Source organism: Carcharhinus amblyrhynchos, chromosome 11, assembly GCF_965287045.1.
Source record: "Carcharhinus amblyrhynchos chromosome 11, sCarAmb.v2.hapA, whole genome shotgun sequence".
Taxonomy (NCBI): domain Eukaryota; kingdom Metazoa; phylum Chordata; class Chondrichthyes; order Carcharhiniformes; family Carcharhinidae; genus Carcharhinus; species Carcharhinus amblyrhynchos.
Window position 1 is genome coordinate 46,058,129 of NC_137334.1, and position 27,898 is coordinate 46,086,026.

At 41.2% G+C, this 27,898-nt stretch overlaps 1 protein-coding gene across 4 annotated transcripts in view; it reads left to right on the forward strand.

Moving 5' to 3' along the window:
- Window positions 1-1,180: 1,180 nt before the first annotated feature.
- Window positions 1,181-27,898, forward strand: part of LOC145350096 (neurabin-1-like) — a 103,696-nt gene continuing 76,978 nt past the window's right edge. Inside the window, exons 1-2 of one of the 4 annotated variants that reach the window (XM_080198994.1) lie at window positions 1,181-1,334; window positions 1,640-3,438. In XM_080198994.1, the coding sequence (XP_080055120.1) occupies window positions 1,840-3,438 (1,599 nt within the window). In that variant the 5' untranslated portion in view covers window positions 1,181-1,334; window positions 1,640-1,839. Of the gene's footprint in view, window positions 1,340-1,639; window positions 3,439-27,898 lie in introns of all 4 variants that reach the window. The other 3 variants (XM_080198992.1, XM_080198991.1, XM_080198993.1) reach the window with 3 other exon arrangements.

Sequence of the window (27,898 nt, forward strand, 5' to 3'; positions counted from 1 at the left end):
TATTTCAGTACCGAATGTGTCTGCATGTCAGCGTTTACGGTAAGCAAATAGTTCTTTGAACTATTCAAATGTTATCAATGCATTCATGCAAGTAGTCACTTTGCGGATTAAATCTATGACTGTGGCATTGTTAAACCACAAGGGGAAGCGCTGTAAATCCAAGAGAATCGTTACCAGAGAAATGCGGCAGTGAACAACACGCTAGTGCATTCATTGGCCATCTATAGTGACAAATGCGCGTTAGATATACTTTTACAGCAACTGACAGTGCCAAAAGGTTAATCGTCGTTTTTTGAGCATGCGTTAGTTTAGCCTTCCCCTCCTTTCACGCATAATAACCTTTTAAAGAATAAGACTGCCATCGTTCCTTCTTTAAACAGACACCTTTAGAAATGCCTAAGACTGACAAAAGAAAGCAACACATTTTGCTCATCTAATTCCCTCCTTGTTTGATTGCTTTATAAGAAGAATTTTGACAGCGGGAGTGTCTCGGGGCAGTATTTAGTCTACACTAAACCCTTGGGAGTGTTTTAATGTTACTGCTATTTCCACCTACTCTGGAAACCCTGAACAATTTAATTGGTGTTTTTAACAGGTTACGTCTCTCGCTCCGTTTACATCATAAGAAATGGGGCGACGTGTTGCAAACAAAATTAGAACGAATATCCCACGTAACATAAGTTTTTGTTTGTTTGCAAAAAGATACATTCATGCCCAAGTTAACTAACTAGGAAAAAGTATAAATATTTTGAATCTAAATTTTCGAGGGAAAATCAGTAATATATTCTTCAGGGGGGAGAAAATGCATTTTTAAAGCAGCTGTTAGCAAAAAAAACTTATTCAAGAACAACAAACAGCATGAAAAGTGAAGGCGGGGAACCAGTACAGTCCCGTCTTCATAAATTCTTGGGAGGGCGTTTTAATGGTTTGTTATTTCTCGTTAATCCGGGAAACTGCAAAGCCAATGTGAACTTTGTGTCTCTGGGGACCCTTGTGAGTTGGGGAGCTCTATGTCTCTGAGAAGTTCCGGGCGCGGAGCTCCATATCCTGGGGGAGCCCCTGTGAGTTGGAGGGTTCTGTGTCCTGAGCGCGGAGCTCCGTGCCGATGGGGCGCCCGTGAGTTGGGGAGCTCCGTGTCCCGAGCGCGGAGCTCCGTGTGGCAGGCGCGCGTGCGCGGGGGCCGGGCTGGGCTGGAGAGCGGAGAGGAGGGAGGGAGGAAGCGGTAATGGCGATGGTCCGGAGTTGGAGTTGAGTCGGAGCCGGAACGGCCCTGGCACGGGGGAGTGCGGGCTGACTCCCCGTGAGGAGACCTATTGACGGCGCTGCGGGCAGTGGTAAGGTTAGAGGGGGGTTTTTTTTGCCTCTTAAAAAGTTGTTGGAAGATACTTTTTTTTATCCTGAAGCAGTGACGGGAATCGGGCTTCTGGACAAAGTAAAGTTTGGGAGTGAACCGGGTGCAGCCCCGGCCCGGGTCACCCCGGAGGGGAGCGGTGGTTCGGGCACAGCCCCCGGGGCTGGGCTGGGAGGCGCTGTCTCCTGTCGGGACAGGGCACCGTTGAGTTTTGGGAGTGTGTTGGCGGATTGGGGCCGCCTTGCCCCAGGCTTCAGTTACTAATCCTTCCCGGCTTTTCCCTTCCAGCAGATGGAGAGTTCCGAGCCCCTGAAGTAAGCGCCCAGGCTCCAGCCATCGGAGCGGCTTCTCGTCACCAAGTGCTGTCTTCAAGCTTTTTGTTGTGTGTGTGTGGCGAAGGAGCCGATGCTCACCTCCGGGGGACGGGCAGACAAACTTTGCCAGCCATTCCCACCTGATCACCGCCGCCTAAGAACATTTGATTTAACATGATGAAAGCCGAAGGGAAAGGTGAGAGGACGTTCCGGAGCGCGTCGCCCCATCGGAATGCTTACAAGGCGGATTTCCAGGCTCTGAGGTGCACTTTCGATGGCAGCAAGCAGGAGAACATATCTAAAATGGGTGCCCAAAAAACCAATAGAGAATCCGGGCACCGGGAGGACATGCGAGGGAGGCATTTCGGTAACCGTGTACATAAAATAAAAAGCATGTTGCTCCAAATGGGAAACACGCCAGATGAAATTAATGAAACAAGCAAGTCTGATTTGAATGCAGCCTCTCAACAAAAACAATCGACTGGAGTTGTCTATAACAATGCCCATAAGTCGTATCAAAAAACACCCAGTTCGGATAAAACAAGCAATGAAGATGGGGATTTGGACAAAACGAGCATGGCTGAAAAATTCTCAGAAACGAGAAAACTTTTTGAGCGTCAAATTGACGAAAAGACTTTGGATAAAACCCCTCATAAAAACGAGAACAAAGTTTCAATATATAGTGTTTCATCCGAGAGCAGAAGGAGCGGCTCATCTTCTTCAGAAAGTGGAGGAAGAAAAGTTAAGAGCGACTCCACTCCCACTGCTCTGTCCAACAGCGATTTGAGAGATCGAACTAATCTGAAAGCCGGCAGTGATGCAAAACAAAACCAGCCTCGCTCGTCTCTAAATGCTGGCCCGATTTCTAGACGATTAGAAAGCTTCCTAGCGGATAGTGACAGCGATGAAACAAACAAAGACAACACAACAAAGACCCCTGCAGTTGAGTATCGGATTTCTGGAGGGCACCAAATGCCGCCCAGCACTACATTTATTAGTAAGAGCACGTCCCCTGCAGGAGATGATGAGAAATCGTCTTGTACGATTTCAATGAATATACCTACACAAAGTGAAGATCAGAAAGAAGCAGAAATACAGATGTGTGGCACCAATTTCAGGACACGTGAAAGTCACCTTTTGGAAGCAGACAAATGTCAAAAAGTTTCCCTTGGTTTCTCTGAATCACCTTCCTCTCATAAAACTGTTCTTGTAAACAACAGTACCTCCAGCAGTGAACTAGACAGTCACGTTCCAGATGTGGGTGCAAACAAAATAGGAGTAGTTCGGGCAGAATTGGTGGAAGTTCAGAATGAATCTTCAGAGAGTGAAAATGAATTGGACGAAGTTTTTGTTGAGAGGGAGGTAGAAGAATCAGTGGAACCACTTGCTCCCAGCATTAGCCATGAGGCAGGGACAACTCGAAAAACTTTCAACAGCAAAGAACATGATCAGACATTTGAAGGGATAATGACCAAATCTGATGACAGTGTAGGAGAGGAGGAAGATGAGGATGTTGAGAACATTGAAGATGAAGATGGAGTTAGTGGAAAGTTGTTTTTGGGCTCAGAGGTTTGTGGGATAGAGAATGCTGCATTTGTGGATGATAAAGATACTGAGGAATCTTTGCAAGAAGAAAATGAAAGCAAGTGTGATGATGAATACTTTACTGAAGACTATACGCTTGATGATGATTATGAGGAAATATCTGGACTTTCTGAGGAAGAAGAGCCAAATTTATGCAGAAAGGTTCATTTTTCGATGGCTCCAATCAAGGTAGGTAATTTGACTTTCTTTGGTTAAAAATACTGAAAGAGGAGGGGATTCTGAATGATATTTGCAGGGGTTTAAAAAGAAAACACTTTTTTCATTCCGGATTCACTGACTAGATAGAGATTCATTTGGAAATAAATAACTTTTATCTTAACTCCAATTTAAATTGAAAACCTGTTACTGCAAGAAATTGCTCAAGAGCTTAACAAAGTGTACAGAAATTTTCTGGTGTCTGAATAAGAGGATTAGAAGTCTGCTTTTGGTGCCAGACCTGACATGTAGTTGCACTATATACATGATTCAGGGAGCAACCTGAACTCCACTGGTTTTGTGTTTTCATTTCTCGCATCCTGAGATTTCTGAGCTTTCTATTTTATATTTAATTGTGTGCTTTTGACTTGCATTCACTTACAACTAAACTGAAATCAGTCAATTCTATTTTTATCTGGTTGTCAGCAGATGAGGTTTGATATCAATCCTAGAAATGAAATAGAAGAAGACTGCACCATTCAGTTTCTTGAGATAGTCTGATTTTTGTCCTGGGAGGACAGTCTTCCATCAGCAACATAAAATAGACAAGTACCTTCAAAAAAAGGGTCCGAAAATGTAATTTGAAAATATCTATTCTTGTATCTGATTAAAACATTTTCTGTTTTTGCCCTCTAACTTCGCTCGGTTTGCAAACTAACTTTATCATGACTTCCCATGTAAAGTGCCACTTAAAATTGATTAGTATGAAATAAACTTGTTCGGTTCTAGGCATTCTGTATAATTAACTCTAGTTAAAGGTTGTTGTTATTGTACATCTGCAGAAATTGCCTCTATTGCCCACTTCACAGGCTGCCTGTCTCGTGAGATGATTTATAGCTTGGTACGTTAAGCATTGCCTCGTGTGGCTCAGGCCTCACTCTGGCATGGCAATCTCTGCCACACTTGTTGCAGATGAATGCAGTGGACCAAAAAGATGTAGGATTTGCTGGTTTCTGTTTTCTCAGCTGGCAGAACTTTTGTTTCTTCTAGCTTGTTTAATGTCCCATGCAAAGTCAACCTCCAGAAGCCCTGGCCATTGGCGACTGGCTTCCAGTTGTCTTGTGTTGATGTCTGCCATCTACATATCTTGCTTGCAGGTGTCTTTGTAATGGAGGTATGGGCATCCTGCAGGTCATGATTCAATGGCCAGTTCACTGTACAGCTGCTCTTTGGGGTATGACTGTCATTTATCAGATGAAAATAATCAAGCCATCTCTCATCTTGTTGATGTGATGAGTATATGCTGACAGAATTAGCATACTCCATGGCCCCTTAGTTGGTGACCATTTCCTGCAAAGAGATGTCTGAGACAGTGCAGGTGGAAATACTGTAGTTTTTTTCCCCTGTCCAGCATATGATGTCCAGATCTGACAACTATAGAGGAGAACACCGAAGCACACAAGCTTAGAAAACTCGCTTTTATTTTTCATCAGGTTACTGTTGTTCCACGCTACTTACTCAGCTTGGATGAAACAGTTGAGACTTTGACAATATCCGTGTTGATTTCAACATCAAATGACATTTGTAGTATTGTCAGTTAAGATTGTGAAGCTATCAACAGCCTTCAGTGTCACCAACACTGGCAATGTCCTGAACCATGACATTTGTCTTCCTGATACTAATGGTCAAACCAAGCACTCTAGAAGTATGAATGAGTGAATTTGTCTGTTTTCTGCTGAAGATACTCCTTGGGATGGAACACAGCAGAGAGCAATTCTCTCTAATAGCAGATATAATATGCTCTCAGTTGATTTGCAGAAGTTGTTTGCTTGCATACCAAAAACGACAGAAAGCTGTTTAGCCTTGTCTGCCTCAGATCCAAGGCAAACAAAACTCTGCCATGTCTCTTGGTTAAGTGCTCATCATTGTAGTTGATATGATTTTGAGACCATTCAACCACCAGGTTTATATATAGTTTCCTACCATCAAACTACCAATTAATGTTGATGGTAATAAGATTTGTGAATTTTATAGATCAATTTTGATATTTGCCAACTAAGCTGTCATTGTTTCTGTGAAATCCTTTTCAGCACTTTTTTCATCAACTGGTTGTGATCTGACATCTAAATAACTTAACAGCATATTTTCTGATCAAATATTAATGTATTTTTAAAAACAGTTTACTTATCAAAAAACTCACTATTTTGAAAGTGCTACAAGACAGACCAAAATCCAGTTGCGACCATCATTCGTGTTTTTTCTTCAACATCTCAAATTCCTAAAGGAATAAAAATCTAAGGCGTTCACCCTTTCCTGGCACATCTGACTGCGCATTTTAGAGAGTTTGTTAGATAAATGGAAAATAATTCTTGTACAAACTGATATCGCAGCACATGTCATATACTGTACTGTAGGTTGTAATTTGACACATTATTGTGATGTTCAAATTATTTCTAAATTTTGCTGTCAAACGTTTAGTTTTATGTTCTTTGTAGGGTTCAGTAATTACATCCACTTTATGATAGGGTTCATATAAAAATGTGTATGAATATATCCTGGAAATATTAATACTTTATTTTCTAACATTCTACTGTATTACCACTTAAATAATCCTAGTGACCCCATTTAGGAAGGATTACTCTTAAACCTAAAAGCCCTTAAAGGAAAACAACTGAAAAGTCCTTAATTTAAAATTTAGCTCCAAAGCTCCCATAAAATTGTGCAGCCATTTGAAAATATTTTCCTACATTTAATATATGTCACAAATGGAGTTAGGGCAGCAATCATTATGGCATTTAAGGTTCATTCAGACCAAAATGACAGTTGGTGGCGAAAATTGTTGATAGTTGCACAAATGACGTGATGGGATTTAACCTTCAAATTTTTGTTAAGCAACATTTATGATCCTTTAAAATGTTAGCACTTTTGAGTAATGCAAAAAATTTTTTGACTGCAAAGTCAAGTTCGAAAATTGAAAAATTGTTTCTCCCAAGTATTTTGTGGAGCTAATGCAATGAGAGGCTCACTCTGTGTGCATATATGTACAAATGATATTGGAGAAGGACCACCAACAAGATTCACCTATGACCAATAGGCACTTCAGGATGTGAACTGTATTATTGATTATGACAATGAGATTCTGATGTAGTTTTAATTTGAACTGTTAGTTTGAGTGAATCGTAAGGGTGTTTTAATTAGTAAAGTCCGCCTCAGATTGAGAGATACTTGGATGCTGACATCTGTTCTCATGACTGGGCTACTCAATGCCATCTTTCTTAGTTCGGCCTCAAATGTCTAGATGTGAGACTGATTTTTTTTCTCTCATAATGTTTGAGGGTTTTCAGACAACATCACATTTTGAGTATTTGTAGTTTGCAGAAATTCCCAGAATTCATTTGTAATTTTGACTCAAAGCAAAGTGCATCCCCTCACCCTGCAAATACCTTTTTACTTTTCTCAATTGGTTGAAAAAAAAATCCATTGAATTCTTGATGTCTTATTTCAAACTATACCATATGGAAAAATATCTGCTCCATTTTATTCGGAACTATTCACTTCGGCAATACTTGTAATTAAGTGAGACGATTAGGAGCAATGACTCCTTTGAAACAAATTTTTGTACTTAGAATATTTTTCTCCGTCAAAAGATTTAAATGCTGAAATAATTTACTTTGAATTATTTTAGGGCTCAAAGAGAGGTTAATGCATAACCCCTTTCTTGGAACTCTTGCTGGTCTACCCACTGAGCAGTTCATATACAGAATGCTTCTTAGTCCTAGACTTCTGGATTTTACTCCCAGTGCTACCAATTTCCAGGACCCTCCTCTCCAATCTTAGAACTTTTACTTCAACATTTTTCAATTAGTGTTCACAGCATGTGCTGTCCTCATGTTTATGCATTGCAAAGTTAAATAATTACCTATTTCACAAAACCTAGTTAAACCTATCAATAACAGTGTATGATGACACAAAAGTCAGTGAGTTCACAATAAAAATCTGGGCTTGGAATTGACCCTTTTGCCAAAGCTCTAACTATGTTAGATGATGAAAATGCTGTAGTCTAAATATGTGCTCAGTTTCCCAAGATATGCCAGTAGAATTTAGTTAGTTCCCCTTGTTAGAAAATTTATTTTTGGTTTGTTGTGTTTTAAAGTTGTTGAAAGGTTAATGGACAAATTTGTGAAGCTTATGAAGTTTTTTTTAAATAGATTGTGAGAAGGAAATCTCTCATTTGATTATCAACTGAATTGGTTATATTCAAATTATTTACTTTTCAATTAAAAGTCAAATTGTGTCTTCACCATTATAGCTCATGTTTTTGAAATTTTCTTTTCCTTCGTTCTTGGAGTATGTATGAGTGTTGCTGGCAAGGTCAGCCTTTGTTGTTCATCCCTAATTGAAAATATAGCATCCTAATATTCATAACTACTGTAGCCTATGTAATGTGTGTATATCCAGAGTGCATTTAGGAAAAGATTCCAGGATTTTGACCCAGCAATAGTGAAGGGATGACGATATGTTTCGGAGGGAAGCTTGCACATGATGCTGTTCACAGTCAGCTACTGCCTCATGCCCTTCTAAGTGGTAGACGTCACATGTTTAGATGTTGCTGTCAAAGAAATCTTGGCAGGTTGCTGCACTGTATTTTGTAGGTACAAACTGTATGATGAATTTGAATAGGTTTCCAAATAACTTTTAAGCCAAACTTTCCTTCAGAAAGGATTGCTGCTTAGTGATGTACATGGGCTAGCATCTTGCTGAAAATATAGCATCCTAATGTGCATGCAGTTTAAAGGTGTAAATAAGCAGCAAGTTTGGGGAATTAAGAAATAAACCTTGAGTTGTGAACATTCAGAAGTTGTTGGCAGACTTGAGCCACTCTGTTTGCTTTACACAAATGACACCTTGCCCTTATCCCAGAAAGTGCTTAAAAACAACAGGGAGGCTAATACAATTGCCCATTAAATGTACCACGGAAATTCAGGTCTGACGGTTGGAGCACAAGTACCCTTTTAACAACATGATAGTTGTTAATGAGAGCTAATGCATCCTTCTGACTCAGAATTTAAATAATTTGAACAAACTGGGTAGCATGGTGGGTAGCATTACTACCTCACAGCACCAGAGACCCAGGTTCAATTCTGGTCTTGGATCACTGCCTGAGTGGAATTTGCACATTCTTCCTGTGTCTGCATGGGTTTCCTCCAGGTGTTCTGGTTTCCTCCCACAGTCCAAAGATGTGCAGGTTAGACTGATTGGCCATGGTAAATTGACTCCAGTGTCAGGGGATTAGCAGGGTAAATATATGGGGTTATGGGGATAGGGCTTGGGTGGAATTGTGGTCAGTGCAGACTCGAGGGCCGAATGGCCTCCTGCACTGTAGAGATTCAATGATTCTGATTTAAATGTTTTGTTCTCATTCCTGCATGTAAAGAACTTTAAAAGAGACTTTAAAAATGTCATTGTTATTTTTTTTCCTTTCTGTCTCTATTTTAATCCAATTGTTTCATTCTTTATCTCATTTTCTGTACCTGATTTGACTTTAGTTTGCCCTCTTTTGTTGTTCTGTTCTTTCGCCATTCTTAAATTTTGTTAGTGGAGGAGATATTCTGGTACTGTTGCTCACTTAAGGTCCCAGATTCCCTGTTGCCCCTACTGTGTCACATCAGCTCACATTTCCAGCAAATTGTGGCACAAAACATATTTGAGGTGAAAGGTGTAGGGAAAAATGCCTTAACCAAAGGTATGCATCATGAGATGCTTCTTTCCAGTAAGATCTAGACAAATCTTTTCTCACCTATCAATTTTTTTCTTAGTAAAGAGTTCTATATTAAAACAGCCTCTGGAAAACAGACTGTGAATAGTTTTAATAAAACAGAAAATGCTTGAAATACTCACTCATTAGATTTGCCCCCCCGTCTTTGGAGAGAGAAACAGAGTTAACATTTCAGGCGATCTTTTATCAGATTATTGATTATCAGATTATTAACCATAAGGCTAAATTAACACCTGTAAAACAACACAAACTAATGTAATTTCTCAGTCATGACGCCACTAGAAATTCCCACCAAGCTGAGTGATGATTTTGTAAAATGTTAAAATTGCTTCCCATTAGAAGCGGCTTAAAAGAGTATGACCTGAAACTTTAGAAAATACCTAGCGTAAAGCTCCTAAACTGTGCAGATTCTCCTGACTCTTACAAGCTTACTGATGAAATCCCATATGGTTGTTGCTATGATTGTCAAAACTTTGATGAACTTTGGATCTATATAGAGCAGCCTGAAGCTAAATGTCAAAATTGTCTTCATGGCTGAGCCATAGCTGTAGTTACATTCTGTCTTTTCTTAACCCCCTTGTTAAGGAAAATAGCTATGTTGCTATTCCATTGTTAGGTTTGTTTGCAACGTTTAATGTCTATAAGTTGAAAGGATAGATGTTCTTTGATCCTGCATCAGCTATTAGGAGGCATGCAAACAATATGAAAGATGGTTCTAATGCAAGGAAACACAAGCTTATGAAAAAGTAAGAAGGGAATTAGGCGGCACTTGGTTTTACTCAAACAGTAATAATAACCTTCAAGCCTTTGAAACAAGTAATATAAATTGATTCAATAAAGTGCCTTTGAAAAGAGAGCAGGGGTAGAGATAAGTCATGGCTTTTTGAACTTGGTCACTTGATGAATTTTCTCTATTCCCTATTTTCCCCTTGCCTTTCTCCTGTAGAAAAGGCACCTATATTTTCTCCCAGCTGGTGTGAATGTTTCATCTACCACACTCATGACAGACTGTAAGTTGCAGCTTGTAAGTCAAGCCTATTTTACCAATCCCAAAAATCATGTTTTTATACAGACTTGTTATTTAAGTTGACACTCTTTCCCTTTTTCAGCCATGACTTGCTGTGCTTATATTAGTAGTCGGCCTTAATTTGTCATCCCACAACTAGAGTCATAGAGGTTTGCAACATGGAAACAGGCCCTTCAGTCCAACTTGTTCACGCCACCCAGTTTTTACCACCTGAGCTAGCCCCAATTGCCTGCATTTGGTCCACATCCCTCTAAACCCATCTTATGCTTGTAACTTCCTAAGTGCTTTTTAAAAAACAAGATTTTACCCACCTCTCCTACTGCCCCTGGTAGCTTGTCCCAGATACTCACCACTCTGTGAAAAAATTGTGCCTCTGGATCCTTTTGTATCTCTCTCCTCTCACCTTAAACCTATGCCCTCTAGTTTTAGACTCCCACACCTTTGGGAAAAGATATTGACTATCTAGTTGATCTATGCCTTTCGTTATTTTATAGACCTCTATAAGATCAGCTCTAAGCCACCTACGCTCCAGGAATAAAAGTCCCAGTCTTTCTAGCCTCCTTATAATTCAAACCATCAAGCCCCAGTAGCAACCTACGATATCTTTTCTACACTCTTTCTAGTTTAATAGTTTCCTTTCTATATTAGGGTGACCAGAACTGTACACAGTATTCCAAATGTGGCCTTACCAATGTCTTGTACAGCTTCAACAAGACGTCCCAGCTCCTGTATTCAGTGCCCTGACCAATGACACCAAGCATGCTGAATGTCGTCATCTTCACCACCCTGCCACCACCTGTGACTCCACTTTCAAGGAGCTTTGAACCTGTTCTTCTAGATCTTTGTTTTATAACTCTCCCCAATGCCTTACTATTACTTGAATAAGTCCTGTCCTCGATCAATCTACCAAATGTATTACCTTCCATTTATTTAAATTAAACTCCATCTGCCATTCATCAGCCCACTGGCCCAATTGATCAAGATCCCATTGCAATCCTAGATAATCTTCTTCACTGTCCAATATGCCACCAATCTTTGTCATCTGCAAACTGATTCACAGTGGTACTACGCTGCATAGCTGATGGAGCAAAATTAAATCATATGGTAATTTTTGAATGTAAAAACTTAAAAAGCTGAAAATTAAGTTCCCTGAAGGAGTTTCTGTACGTGATAAGAATTGGATGAATAAAGATGGAATGAAGTAATAGATTGATTATGTGTGGAAAAGGCATCCTTGTGGCCGATGTAAAAATTGTGGCTTATTACTGTTCAGGTCCCATAAATATAGCTAGTGAGATCAAGAGATGCCTGTGAAGAAGTAACATCTAAATTGCAGTTACACCAGGGCTCTAAGGCCTGTCGTTCTATCTTTGGTTGCATGCTCCAACATTGCCATTTAAGATCAAGTTGGAACTAAATGGACTAGGTAGATGGTTGATGGAGAAAAAAAGCTTCACGAAGATGGAAATGTGTGTGCTGGCCAGAGTGATGTTTTGTTTAGTTTTGTCATCAAATCATGCGATGCTGTTAGTGTACAAAGTGTCATCAGATCATTCAAGAAATTGAGAATATTCAGGTCAGTCAATGGAAAGGAGGAAGTTTTTGTTTGAGGATGGAATGATTATGAAACTGAAAGTTTTGTCTCAGATACGTACATGCTGTTGACGCCTGGGAAATTTGAATGATTACAGATGTTTCAAATTAGTTTTTTTTATCACAAGTTGCTTTTTGATTTTAAGTCTTTTCTGGTCACATCATGGCAGTACTATTGAAAGTCAGTTGCTTCAGTAGTGAAGCATGCCTGAAGGCTTACTGTTAAACTTGGCCATTTTCAGTTAATGACAGTTTGAGAAATATAAAATTTGTACCTCCAGTCTTTAAAAAAACGAATAGCACCTTTTTTTTTAGACATTTCATCGGCTAAGTAACTTTTCATGCATTTTAGGATATATCGGTTTTTAGAAGATACCGGGGTAAAGAATGGAATCATAGAATAAGAAAGAGACATTTGATCTGTCATGCCTACGCTAGCTCTTTCAAAGAGCTCTCCAAGTAAATTGATTCTTCTGAGCTATCCAGATAGTCCTGCAAATATGAGTATCGTCTATTTGTTTTTTGCTTATATCAAAAGTGAACTTCTGCGGTATTTAGCCAAACAAGTATTTGGCTCCCTGTCCTGTCTTGCAAAACCTTTCCCTCCAAATAATCTGTCCTTCGTGGACACCTTACTATCTCATGTGATCCTAAAAGACTGACCACTCTCTAGTATCTCTTATAACACCATGTCCTTTTACATCTGTCCCTGAAATAAATACTTCCACCTTGTTGCTTCTGGCTACACTTTTAAACTCTCTTTGGCCGAGCATTTGACACAACAACTCTTACAGCTGTTGTTTTACTCAACTAATCCCTCACCTTATCCACAGTTATGTCTCTAATAGACCTTCTTTCCCATAATGGTCATCCTTGTTTCCCATTATAGTCTTTCCACGCACATCCCCTCCCCATGGCTTCCAACTTTTCTCACAAGTCCAAGGGTATGAGACATCAGTGCATCTTGCGCATAAATTGGCTTAATCATCTGCTATCAGATCAAAAAGTTTAGTGGGCCTCATTCTACTCTGGCAAAACTGCCCTCTATTCTGAATTAAAAATAAAAGAACAAATCAACAAATCCATTCTTTTGTTCTCTCTAGACTTTACTATTTCGATTCAATGTTCCCTCCAAGCTGTGCAACAACCTGGAAGTTCCCACGCCAGCTGAACACAAGTCGGTCTCTTTCAGCAACACGTACGCACAGCCATTCATTTTTTTAAAGGTCTTGCACACTTAAATGGATAGGCTGCACACAAAAAAGTATTTAGAGGGTAATGTTCGACTGACCTCATTTTGCTTTCCCCAGAAAGCTAGGTCTTGCTATACATTCACTGAATGAACAAGATAGTTTAAAATTTAAAACTTGTTTTAACTCCCTTGCTTTCAGCCCTTCTTCCCTCTGTAATCTCTGTCAGTGATATAATCCCTCACCCCAAGTTCCCTGCTTCTCTGATTCTGCCACCTTCCCGGAATTAGTTGGCTGCGCCATTGGTCCTTCACTTTTTTATAGTTAGAATCTGGTCATTTTTCAACTCTGATTTTGTACTCCATTCTTGTGTTGCCCTTTTAACATATTTAGCTGTTGTTCTGTGTTTTAATTGTGATGTCCTTCTCTACATTTTTTTGTCCTGTAAATGCGGCTTGTGTATTTTAGAGAAGTAAACTGTGGTGAGTCTAAGTTAGTGTAATTTGCTCAGTATAAAAGCTAGAATAAGGCAGAATCACAAGGTATGTTATCCTGAATGATTTTTGCTTATCAGTGTTCCTAACATAATGGCAAGCAGCAGGCTGCTATTTGAATTTTTTTGAGTGTGACAAATTTTCTAATTTTTTTGGAAAGAATACTTCAGAAGAATTTCCCTCCTTAAAACGCAGAGATGGAGTTGAGGTTTTGAGCAGGAGTGCAGTCGCCCTAGACTTGATGGTGGCATTTGATGCTGCAAGAAAAATTGGGCAGTCGATGAATCGCTGTGTGTGTGTGTGTGTGTGTGTGTGTGTGTGTGTGTCTGTGTGTGTGTGTCTGTGTGTGTGTGTGTGGGTGGGTGTGTGTGGGTGGGTGTGTGTGGGTGGGTGTGTGTGGGTGGGTGTGTGTGGGTGGGTGTGTGTGGGTGGGTGTGTGTGGGTGGGTGTGTGTGGGTGGGTGTGTGTGGGTGGGTGTGTGTGTGTGGGGGTGGGTGGGTGGGTGTGTGTGTGTGGGGGTGGGTGGGTGTGGGGGTGTGTGTGTGGGGGTGGGTGGGTGTGTGTGTGTGGGGGTGGGTGGGTGTGTGGGGGTGTGTGTGTGTGTGTGTGGGGGTGTGTGTGTGTGGGGGTGGGTGGGGGTGTGTGTGTGTGTGTGGGGGGGGGTGGGTGGGTGTGTGTGTGTGGGGGGGGGGGGGGAGGGGGTGTGGGTGGGTGTGGCGGCGTGCGCGCGCATGGACCAAAACTGATGTATGCTGGCCATTATGAGACAAAAGATAATGTTTAGCCCCATGCATAATAGAAACAACTATAAATCAAGTCCATGGTTCGTTGTATAAATTATTTTCAGCTTCTCGGGGTTTGTTGTTTGCATTTTTTTAATATTATTTTCAACTGTGATAGGCCTACATTTCATGTACAAGGCACAGTTATCCTTCTGAACTTCAGTCTGAATGAAGCTTGGCTTTCCATTGTCAATAGTACTTGCACCTACTGCACTTCGGATATAAAAGGCCATTGTTCAAATTAAGTCTCCATGGTAACTTTCTTAAGAATGCTGAATGGACTTTATATTTGGGCCACACAAGCTGTAAAAAGCAAATCATTGAAAATGCTTGATTAGAGTGCATACTATTACAGTAATTTCCCATATACTTTACACAGATGTACATCACACAATGCATCCAATGCACCATAACCCTTGGAAAAAGTTAAAATTTTGTTTATTATGTCGAATTAAATGAAGCTTGCAGAACATCATGTATTAACATTTTTACAGTAAAAATAAACAATCATTTAACATAATTTAGGAAAATACTTAAGATCTAGTTTATGAAAGGAAGTATTATCTTTTAATATACTAACAAATGATCAATTTAATAGTTTTAATTAATGGATATGAATTTTGCATAAGATTTCTCTTTTATGCATGGGAAAAGGATTGCTCACAAATTTCATTTTGAACTATTCATCAGTTTACTGTAAAATGTGACTGATAATTTTCCAATCATTAATACAGGTTCATAAATTAAAATTTCCGATTTATTATATAATGTTGGGAATCACACACCAAAAGGAGCTTTGCTATAATCATATCATCTGTGGGTGATAGATTTATATTTATCTTCCTCAAGTTGGACTGCGGAGGGTGGGGAGAGATGTGGTGTGTCGAGAGATCTCAAATTAAAGGAGAAAAAATGTTAAAAATGAAAAGCATGTTGTTCAGCATATCTAGCCTAGATGTTTTTGTTGATGGCGAAGGAACAGACTTGCTACCAGCTAACCTTGCTAACATCTGCCCACGAAGTTTTGATGAGCATTAGAGCATAGGTATCCTGTCATTGGATGTCTGTTTCAGCACAGTATCATCTCCAGGAGATGTGTGACATTTGGAAATAGGGCAATAAACAAGTCTCTTCAGCTGATCAGTTTGAAGCGTCCTCACTTGAGACATGTAGAAAACAAGCCAGGAGCTATTAAGGAGGAAGTGTAAATTACATTTATATCGCGTACAGTGGTTAGCACTGCTGCATCACAGTGCCAGGGACCCGAGTTTGATTCCCAGCTTGGGTCCCTGTGCGGACTCCGCACGTTCTCCCCGTGTCTGCATGATTTTCCTCCAGCTGCTCCGGGAGGGTGCGAGGGTAGGTGACATTATGGGGTCTAAAGTTAAGGAGAGGGTACAGGTAAGGGAAGAGGCCGAGGATGTCCCAATAATAAAGGGAGTAGGGGGCGTGAGTATGGTTGGTGGCGTTCTGGCAAATAGGGTCCAGGTGAAGGCTGGGATGAAGGCACTTTATCTGAATGCACGAAGCATTCGGAATAAAGTGGATGAGCTGGTGGCGCAGATCAGCACAAATGGATATGATCTGGTGGCCATTACAGAGACGTGGCTGCAAGGTGACAGGGACTGGGAGCTGAATGTCCAGGGGTATCAAGTGTTTAGGAAGGATAGGCAGGAGGAAAAAGGGGGGGGGGCGTAGCTCTGATGATTAAGGATAGCATCAGGGTGGTAGCAAGGGATGATATAGGAACCAAAGAGCAGAACGTGGAATCGTTGTGGGTGCAGATTAGGAACAGCAAAGGGAGGAAGACGCTGGTGGGTGTCGTCTATAGGCCCTCGAATAATGATCTGGAGGTGGGGCGGGCTGTTAACGCACAAATAAGTGCGGCGTGCAGGAATGGAACGGCCATAATTATGGGAGATTTCAATCTACATATTGATTGGTCGACCCATGTTGGACGCGGTGGGCTCGAGGAGGAGTTCTTGGAATGCTGCCGGGATTGTTTCCTTGAACAGTGTGTGTTGGAGCCGACGAGGGAGTGAGCTATCTTGGATCTGGTGTTATGTAATGAGGCGGGTAGAACAAGGTACCTTGCGGTGAAGGATCCTCTTGGGGAGAGTGATCATTGTATGGTGGAGTTTCTGGTGCAGATGGAGGAGGAGGAGAAAGTGGGTCCCCGGACACGCGTTCTTTGTTTGAACAGAGGGGAGTATGGTAGGATGAGGGAAGAATTGGCGAGTGTTGACTGGGGGAGCGCGTTGGAAGGTAGGTCTGCTGAGGAGCAGTGGAGGATCTTTAAGGAGATCTTTCTTGGTGCTCAGCAGAAATTTATTCCGATGGTTAAGAAGGACCGTAAGAGGAGAGGTAATAAGCCGTGGATAAAGAAGGAGGTGAAGGAAAGTGTTAAATTAAAAGCGGAGGCATTTAGAGTAGCTAAGAGTAGTGGGCGAGAAGAGGATTGGGAGAGGTTTAAATGTCAACAAAGATTGACAAAGAAGTTGATAAAGAAGGGTAGGAGAAACTATGAAGCTGGGCTAGCATTTAATATAGAAAAGGATAGCAAGAGTTTTTATAAATATATAAAAAGGAAGAGGCTGGCTAGGGTGAACGTTGGACCCTTAGAGGGTGAGAGGGGGGACTTAGTGGTAGGGGATGGGGAAATGGCTGAGGTCTTGAATAACTTTTTTGTTTCGGTCTTCACGGAGGACGACGTGAATAACTTGCCGGGTGTTAGCGATGGAAAGATGGTAGGACTGGAGGGTCTCAATGACATTATTGTTACTAGAGAGGCGGTGCTCGACAGACTGGAGGGACTGATTGTGGACAAGTGCCCAGGACCGGATGGAATGCATCCGAGGGTTCTGAAAGAAATGGCGGAGGTGATAGTGGATGCCTTGGTGGTTATTTTCCAAACGTCGCTGGATTCCGGGGAAGTGCCGGAAGATTGGAAAACGGCTAATGTTACGCCGTTGTTTAAGAAGGGTGGCAGGCAAAAGGCAGAGAATTATAGGCCGGTTAGTTTAACGTCTGTTGTAGGTAAAATGTTAGAATCCATCATCAAGGAGGAAATAGCGAGGCATCTTGAGGGGAATTGCTTGATAGAGCAGACGCAGCACGGTTTCGTTAAGGGGAAGTCGTGTCTGACAAATTTATTGGAGTTCTATGAGGATGTGTCTAGGGCGGTGGATAGAGGAGAGCCGGTGGATGTGGTCTGTCTTGATTTTCAGAAGGCGTTTGACAAGGTACCTCACAGGTTATTGCAGAAGGTAAGGGGGCATGGAGTTGGGGGTAGGGTGTTAGCGTGGATAGAGGATTGATTGTCAAATAGGGGGCAGAGAGTGGGGGTTAATGGGTGCTATTCCGATTGGCGGTTGGTGACTAGTGGAGTGCCCCAGGGGTCGGTGCTGGGGCGTCAGCTATTTACCATTTATATAGATGATCTGGAGGAGGGAACCGAGTGTATGGTGTTGAAATTTGCTGATGACACCAAGATTGGTGGAACGGCAAATTGCGCGGAGGGTGTGGAGAGTCTGCAGAAGGATCTAGATAGGCTGGGCGAATGTGCCAGGAACTGGCAAATGGAATTTAATGTTGGCAAGTGTGAGGTGGTCCACTTTGGTAGGAATAATGGTAGGAAGGACTATTACTTACGTGGCGAAAAACTGCAGCAGGCAACGGTGCAGAGGGACCTCGGGGTCCTTGTGCATGAGTCGCAAAAACCCAGCCTGCAGGTGCAGCAGGTGGTCAGGAAGGCGAGTGGGATGCTGGCCTTCATAGTGAGGGGGATTGAACATAAAAGTAGGGAGGTCTTGCTGCGGCTGTATAGGGCATTGGTGAGGCCGCAGCTGGAGTACTGTGTGCAGTTTTGGTCGCTGTACTTACGCAAGGATATTTTGGCCTTGGAGGGAGTGCAGAGGAGGTTTACTAGGCTGATACCGGAGTTGAGGGGGTTGAGCTATGAGGAGAGGCTGAATAAACTAGGCTTGTACTCGTTAGAGTTTAGAAGAATGAGGGGAGATCTCATTGAGACGTATAAGATGATGAATGGGATGGATAGGATAGAGGTGGAGAGACTCTTCCCGCTCAGAAAGGACAGTAGGACTAGGGGGCACAGCCTCAAGATAAAGAGGGGGGGGACGGTTTAGAAAGGAATTGAGGAGGAACTTCTTCACTCAAAGGATGGTGAATCTCTGGAATTCCCTGCCCGTTGAAGTGGTGGAGGCTGCCTCGCTAAATATTTTTAAGATGCGGGTTGATGGGTTTTTGATAAGAGAGGGGATTAAGGGTTATGGGGAGAGGGCGGGAATGTGGAACTGAGCCACGACAGATCAGTCATGATCTTATTGAATGGCGGGGCAGGTTCAAAGGGCTAGATGGCCTACTCCTGCTCCTATTTCTTATGTTCTTATGTTTCCTCCAACAGCCTGAAAGGTGTACTGATAAGATGCATTGGCCATGCTAAATTCACCCTCAATGTGCCTGAACAGATGCCGGAGAGTGTGCAGCTTATTTTCACAGTAACTTATTGCAGTGTGAAAAGTAAGCCTACTTGTGATATTAATAAATGAACTTTAACTTAAACTTCTTAAGACTTCTTGGGGTCTAGAGCCAATGTTGAGGTCTCTTGGCAATTCCCTTCCAACTGTGTACCACTGTTCCACCACCTTTGCTAGGTCGATCCTACTGGTGGGATTGGGCATACCCAGGAATGGTGAGAGTGGTGTCTGGGGCATTGATTCCATGAGTATGATTAAGTTAGGCTGATGCTTAACCAGTCAGTAAGACAGCCCTTTCAATTTTGGCACAAGTCCCCAGATGTTAGTAAGGAGGACTTTGCAGTGTTGATAGGGCTGAGTTTGCTGTTGTCATGCTGGGTGGTCTGTCGAATTTCATTCCTTTTTGTTTCCTTTGTTTGAATGCAATTGAGTGGCTTGCTAGGGCATTTAAGAGTCAACCACGTTGCTGTGGGTCTGGAGTCACATGTAGGCCAGATAAGAACAGCAAGTTTCCTTCCTGAAAGGACATTAGTGAACTAGTTGGGTTTTATGACAATTAAGGATAGTTTCATGGTCATCATTAGACTTTTAATTCCAGATGCTTATTGAATTTAAATTCCATTGTTTGCAGTGGTGGGATTCAAATCTGAGTCCCCAGAGCATTGATTATTGATCAAGCAACAATACCACTGCGCCTTCCTCACCCCTTGTGTATAAAATGTGCTGGTGAAAGATTGTTATTTTAATTTAAATTATGTTATAATGCAGCACTGTAGGAAACTTAGAAACTGGGGAAGAGCCTTTGATCCAATATGTTGACTTCTGTCTTCTTCCCACAAGTTTTTTTTTCTTATTTTCTTAATTTGAAGTTGTTTAGTTCACTTCTGTTTTTGGATTCTGAATTCTGCTTCAGTACGTTATTTATGTTGCCTACTTCAACTAGTGGATTATTTTAGTACTAATGATTTCAAATTACTAGTTGTAGATGGACTTGTAAGTTATGCCACTTAATTCTGAATCTGCCATAAATATGAAAACTTTGAGATGCTTTTGATCCCTTCCATAATGTTGGGGGGAGCAAATGGTTGGATCACCAAGATCTAAATCAATGTGCCAAAAGTGTATCGATTTGCTAGGAACTTGTAAGTAGCTGCCCTGATGAAATTTACTTCTGGAACGGTAGAATTAAACTTTCATTTCATTTTGATTCAAACAATTCAATGGTGTAAAGTGCACTTTATTAGGTTGTTCCACTAATTTTTCCTACTTTCTACTTCGCACTAAATTTAGTTATACTTCAGATGACTATCAATTGTGCGTCCAGAATCTTGCATAAACGGTGACACACAAAAGGGACATTATTGAGGGCTACAACTCAGCTAATGTTCTGGGCACTCGGGTTCAAATCCTGCCGCAGTAGATGATGGAATTTGAAATCAGTTTAAAAAAAAAATCTGGAATTTATGAACCTACTGATGACCATGAAGTTATTTTTGATTGTTGGAAAAACCCACCTAGTTCACTAATGTTCTTTATGGAAGGAAACCTGCTATCCTTAACCTGGTTTGGCCTGCATGTTACCCCAGAGCCACAGCAATGTGGTTGACTCTCAACTGTCCTCGGGCAACTAGGTATGAGTAATAAATGCTGGCCAGCTAGTGATGCCCATGTCCCACGAATGAATAAAACAAATCTTAAATGGTAAAGTGCACAAGAAGCATTCTGATACTTGTAGATTGTGAACTACAGACAGCTCTTGATATATAAGTCAAAGTTTATTTATTAGTCACAAGTAGGCTTAGATTCACATTGCATGTAATAAAGTTACTGTAAAAATATACCAAATCATTTGCTGCTTAAAACCCAAAATTGGAACTTCATCGGTGCTTCTTGCGATTTGTTTCCTGGCCTGCCACCGAACTCTTTAAGTCCATGTATTCAGACCAGTGTAAGGTGTTGGCAGGTTTTATGGAATAGGAACTTCTTTACCAAACATGCATAATGATAGAGAAACTGCTCTATTACTGATTGAATGTTTTCATAGAAGTCCTAGAACCCTACAGTGCAGAAAGAGGCCCTTCGGCCCATCGAGTCTGCACTGACCACAATCCAACCTTGGCCCTACCCCCCATATCCCTAACATATTTTACCTGCTAATCCCTCTAACCTAAGCATCCTAGTACACGAAGGGGCAATTTTAGTCTGGCCAAACCTAACCGGCACATCTTTGGACACCATGGCTCTATCCCAGAGAGAGAGCATTTTCTTTGCAACTGTGGTTACTGGTTAATACATAAATGCCCATTACCCTAACGCCTGATTTTTCCCTGGCTTCTGTAAGCGAAAGTACTGGTATAATTACAAAAGCAGCTATGACTACTTGTTAATCTCCTGACTATTAAAGAGCAGTTTGGAAGTGCAACTGGCACACTGATAAGGTTTAAAACTTAGAAAAGTGAATTTTGTAACTTAATATCTGCCAATTTATAATTTGCAGTTATTTTTAGCCCAAATTGAATTACTACTAATTTGAATTAACCGTTGTAAATAATACAAAAAGTGGGAACTTAGAGCTCAAAGATCAAAGTTTGAACTAAACAACTGCAAATTAATAGGAATATTCATAAAGTGGCTGCTAGTCATCAGATTAGAGATTGATGCTTTATCTGGTTTCTAATCCTAGCACTTGAATTCAGTTCAAAGCTTCAGTAAAAATTGGGCCTGGATCTTGGCTATTGGATCTGAGGCAGCTAAAATATTTTTTCATATAGAAGGTATATATATTGGAGAGTGCTGTCTTTCTGATGAGACACTAAATCAATGTTGTATCCGCCTTTTCAGGCGATTGCAAAAGCACTATTTTGAAGAAGAGCAGGTGAGCCATCCCTGGTATCATGGCCAATATTTATCCCTTAATCAATATCACAAAAATAAGGTTATTATCACATTGTTAATTGCATTCATAAAATGTTGGTAGAATACAGACATTAGTTTGTGATATCAACACAACCAAAGCAGAGGCAGAAACAATTTATACCCCATCCTTTAATTTTCTTTGCTTTTCTTCCTTGTTCGAGCCTATAACCCTTGATGGTTCACATTGTGAATTCCATAAATTACTGAATTTCATTTGTTTGAGTTTTCTGCCAGTAATTTTTTTTTAAGTTTCCTTTGAGCATTTGCTACCTACTTAGTGGATAATCTGTTCCAAAAATTTCCTTTTAAGAAAGGGGAAACCACATTCCAAATGCCTCAAGCCATAGTGGCTGATTTCCAAATTTTATAATGAGCACAATAGTCTGACTAATGAGGAAATCCTCACAGCTCCAATTATTCAAATTATGCAGCGTGGTAAAATACATATGTATAAGTGCTGCAAGTCTGTTTTTGAATTATTTTAAAATCAGGAGTTGTTTACATTTATTGTGATAGGAATCATATAAAACACACACGGCCTGGGGTATGTTTGATTTATCAGAGTTCTGTCTATTTCAGTATTTCATGCACAGAAAAATAAATTCCTTCTCTTCCACTTGCTCTTGGTCCATAATATCCATGTAGCCATCATGTAATTGCACTGCGTTATAGATGCTTTATATTTGAGATCATGCAGCATTCTTCCATTAATCCCTGCAAAGTACAGTCATTGTTGGCTTAGTAACATCAAAAGAAAGACTAAAATTGTTAAATGTATTGTATAAATAAGATAAGCTGAGAGATAACTGACCAGATTTATCTGGTGTATTGTAATGCATTGAGTTCTGTCATGCATCTTCTAAAAATAGACCCAAAATCGAATACAAACCGTGTGGTCCTAACAACTTCTATTTCTGTTTACTGTAGTCAGATATGCATTGAATATTTTATCCCTACTAATGAACCTCATCAGTTCAGGATATTCTAAATTTGTCATGGTATGCTTCAAAATTTGTCTTGGCTATTAACAAAAGGCAATGAAAATGGCAAGTGGAAAAAATGAGGTATTTTAACCTCGAGTGGAAGTGATCTATTTCTATTTTTCTTCAAAGTACAATCATCTTGCTTAACTACCATTGAGAGGGTGGTTGGTCAGGTGCTGCACCTTAGCTCAGGTCAGTTGTCAGGAAATATGCAACACCAATCTGGCAAGGTGATATCTGATTTTTCTCTTTTTCTGTTGGACAATACAGTGGCATCCAGCTTGCATAACAGGGACAGAATGGTTTAAGATTTAATGTTTTTTCCCATTTGATGTCTCCCTGCGTGTTGACATTCAGTCCCGCTGGCAAGATTGCGTTTAATTAAAATGCACATTAAGAGTGGCTATGTAATGTAGTAATTCTGATGCCACCCTATTGATAATTATGCAGTATCTCTTAGGAGGAGTATAGAATGTTGCTTTTAAACATATAGAAGTTAACTCTTTTAATGGTGAAGTAGGACGAGGCCATACAGCATCTCGAGTCTGCTCTGCCAATCAGTACGATCATGGCGTGCCTTTAATTTCAAATCTATTTTGCTTCCAATCTGCATTTTCCTTTATTCCTCTAGAGACTAAAAATCTATCTGGCTCAGCCAGTACTCAATGACTGAGCAGCCATAGTCCTCTGGGTTTTACATTTCAAAGATTCACACACTCTGCATGAAATAATTCTTCATCACTGCAGTTTTATGTTATCAATCCTTTATCTTGAGTATATGTTCCTAATTCTAGACTTCAGCCAAGGTAAAAAAATTTCTCAGCATCTAGTTACACCCCCTCAAATCTTGACCTTCAGTGAGATCACATCTCATCTTAGGCTAGAGAGTATAGATCCATTCTATTCAACCCCTCATCGCAGGACAGCCTTTTATTCCCAGAAATCAATCCATTGAACCCTTGCAGCATCACCTCAAAGGCAAGTATTTCCTTCTCTAGATACAGAACCCAAACTGTACACAGTACTCCAGGTGTGGTCTCACCAAAATCCCATACAATTGCTGTAAGACTTTTTGCCACTTTGCAGGTGGCACAGTGCCCAGAACCCGGGCTCAGTTCCAAGCTTGGGTTTCCTCTGGGTGCTTTGGTTTCCTCCAACAGTCCAAAGATGTGTGGATTAGTTTGATAGACCATGCTAAATTGCCCCTTAGCATTAGAGGGACTAGCAGGATAAATAGGTGGGGTCAGAGGGATAGCTGGGTGGGTTTGTTGTTGAAGCAGACTCGACAGACCTAAGAGCCTCTTTCTGCACTGGAGGGATTCAATCATTCTAACCCCAGTGCAACAAAGGCCTAATATGGCATTTGCTTTCCTAATTACTTACCCTATCAACATGTTGACTTTGTTTCTTGTGCAAGTGCCCACAAATATCTCTGAACGTTAACATTTAGAAATGTCTCACCATTTAAAAAATATTCTTCTTTTCTGTATTTCCTTACCAAACATTATCCCAGTTTAAATTTCTCTACCACTCCCAATGTCCTCCCATTTGTTTTGTATCCCCGAGCTTTGTCTGCCCTCCCCAAATGCATTGTCTCACATTTCTGAGGATTGAATTTCAACTGCCACTTCTCTGCCCGCTCAAGCAAACCATTGCTATAATTCTGGAGACTACAGCTAACCTTTTCACTATCAACTACATGGCAAATTTCCCAATCATGCACACACATTAAGTCCAGTTCATTAATGTATACAACAAACAGCAAAGACTTCAACACTGAGCCCTGTGAAATGTCACTGGAAACTGTTTTCCATTTGCAAAAACATCATCAACCATTGTTTACTGTTGCTAAGCCAATTTTGGATCCAACTTGCTGTGTTCCCCTGTATCCCATGGGCTTTTACTTTTCCCCCGGCTTCCATTAACAGTTTGGGATGCAATCCATCTGGCCCTGGTTATTTAACAACCTTCAAGGATGTCAGTCCCTTCAGTACTTCCCCTCTCTCAATGCTTATTGCATCTAATATTTCACACTAGAATATCTGTGTCATATCTCTCCTTAATGAAGACAGACAAAGTACTCATTTGAAAACCCTGCTCACATCTTCAGCGTCAGTGCACAAGTTACCGTATATATCCCTGGTAGGCCCTGTCCTTTCCTTGGCTATCCTCTTGATCTTAATGTACTGATAAAACATCTTTGCGTTTCCTTGATTCTACCTGCCAATATTCTTTCATACCCTCTCTTTGCTTTCCTGATTTTGTTACACCCCTGTATTTTCTATACTATAGACTGTTTTCTTTTTCTGCTTTATCTTACTCTGTATGCTTCTAGATAACCAGGGGACTCTAGATTTGGCAGTACTGTTGTTTTTATTTGTGGGGACATGTCGACAATGTGCCTGTAGAATCTTGCTTTTGAATGTCTCCCACTGGTTTGTTACTGATTTTGTTTCGAATAGCTGTAACGAGTTTACTTTCAATAGATTGTCTCAAATTTGTTTGTTTTCCCCCCCCCTCCCCCAATTAGAACTTTTACTCCTTATTTTATCTTTTATCATTTTCAATAAATATGTTGCATATAACTGGTATTATGGTCATTATCTCCAAAACGTCACCCACTGCTACTTCATCCACTTGCCCAACTTCATTTTCTAAGACTAAATCTAGAGTTTATTCCTGCTAATTAGACTTGTTTAATGTTGGCTAAAAAAAAGGCTATCTTGAATGCAGTTCAAGAATTTTGTGCCTAATATATTGTTTGTATCTCAGTTGACATCAGGGTAGTTGAAGTCCCCAAATGTTATTTCCCCATTGTTTTGTGCTCAGAAATGTGCCTACATTTTTGCTCTTCTGTCTCCCTCTCACTATTTGAGGTTCTATAATACACTCCTCATAATATGGCTGTCCCCTTCTTTATTTCTGAGCTCATCCTGTATAGCTGAATTTGACTGATATATCGTCCCTCCTCACAGTTGTAATTATTTAACCAATAATCCTACACCCTCCTCATCTTAGCCCCATCACTATCCTGCCTGAAAATCCTATATCCAGGGCTTTGAGTGCCTGTTTCTTTTATAGCAATGATATCATGCTGCCATTTGTCTCTCTGTCATCAGCTTTGTTTGCTGTACTCCTTGCACTTAAATAAATATCTTTTAATATTACCAGATATTTGTGCTGCAAATCTTTAACCTTTGCTTCTTCTGCCTTTTGGAGTCGCTTGCTAATTTTCTGTCTCCTGCTCCCTGCTGTGAATTTATCCTATCCAAATCTGCCCTTGATTTCCCACCCCTTGCCACTGTAGGTTAAACCCTTCCCAATAACATATGCAAATCTCTTTGCAAGGAGATAGTTGTGGTCCTTTTGAGGTGTAGAATATATGGCTTGTGGAGATCCCGCCTTCTCCAGAACTTGCCCTAAAGCCCCAGAAATTTGAAGCTCTCTTGCAACATCTCTTCAGCCATACGTTCATCAGGTGTATTCTCCTATTTCCATACTCACTACCATGTGGCCTATGAAGTAAGCTGGAGATTACTATCTTTGAAGTCCTCCTTGCTAATTTCTTTTCTGACTACCTGAACTCACCCTGCAGGACCTCATCCATTTTTCTACCTATATTGGTGGGAGCACTGTGAACCATGACCTCTGGCTGTGCACCTTCACCCTCCAGAATGCTCTGCCCGTCGATGATACCCATGACCCTTGCATCAAGGAGGCAACATACCACCCTGGAATCAATCCTGAGCCACAGAATTCCTTCAGTGCAGAAGATCGTAATACACTGACTTTGCAAGACATCTTACTCAGACACAGCCTTGCCCCCTGATTCCTGTGACCCCATGCTTTTGATGTGGAGATGCCAGTGTTGGACTGGGGTAAACACAGTAAGAAGTCTCACAACACCAGATTAAAGTCCAACAGGTTTATTTGGTAACAAAACCCACCAGCTTTCGGAGCGCTTGCTACCCCTTCGTCAGGTGAGTGGGGAGTTCTGTTCACAAACGGCATATAAAGACACAAACTCAATTTACAAAATAATGGTTGGAATGCGAGCCTTTACAGGTAATCAAGTCTCAAAGGTATAGACAATGTGAGTGGAGAGAGCGTTAAGCACAGGTTAAAGAGATGTGTATTATCTCCAGACAGGACAGTTAGTGAGATTTTGCAAGCCCAGGCAAGTTGTGGGAGTTACAGATGGTGTGACATGAACCCAAGGTCCTGGTTGACGCTATCCTCGTGTGCGGAACTTGCCTGTCAGTCTCTGCTCAGCAACTCTGCACTGTTGTGTGTCGTGAAAGCCGCCTTGGAGAATGCTTACTCAAAGATCAGAGGCTGAATGCCCGTGACTGCTGAAGTGTTCCCCAGCAGGAAGAGAACACTCTTGCCTGGTGATTGCCGATCAGTGTTCATTCATCTGCTGTCGTAGAGTCTGCATGGTCTCTCCAATGTACCATGCCTCAGGACATCCTTTCCTGCAGCGTATCAGGTAGACAACGTTAGTCGAGTTGCAAGAGTATGTACTGTGTACCTGGTGGATAGTGTTCTCGCATGAGATGAATGCACCCATGTCGATGATCCGGCACGTCTTGCAGAGGTTGCTATGGCAGGGTTGTGGGGTGTCGTGGTCAGTGTTCTCTTGAAGGCTGGTAGTTTGCTGTGGATAATGGTCTGTTTGAGGTTGGGTGGTTGTTTGAAGGCAAGATGTGGGGATGGCCTTGGTGAGGTGTTCGTCTTCATCAATGATATGTTGAAGGCTCCGGAGAAGACGTTGTAGCTTCTCTGCTCCGTGGAAGTACTGGACAACGAAGGGTATGCTGTCCACTGTGCCCTCTGTTTCTTTTCTGAGGCGGTCGGTGCGGTTTTTCGACTGTCGATCGATGAGTCGAGCACCATATCCTGCTCATATGAGGGCATCTTTCAGCATCTGGAGGCATCTGTTGTGATCCTCCTCATCTGAGCAGATACTATGTATACAGAGGGCTTGTCTGTAGGGGATGGCTTCTTTAATGTGTTTAGGGTGGAAGCTGGAGAAGTGGAGCATTGTGAAGTTATCTGTGGGTTTGCGGTACAGTGAAATGCTGAGGTAGCTCTCCTTGATGGAGATGCATGTATCTAAGAATGCACCCGATTCTGGAGAGTAGTCCATGGTGAGTCTGATGGTGGGATTGAACTTGCTGATGTCATCATATAGTTGTTTCAATAATTGTTCACCATGAGTCCAAAAGAAGAAAAT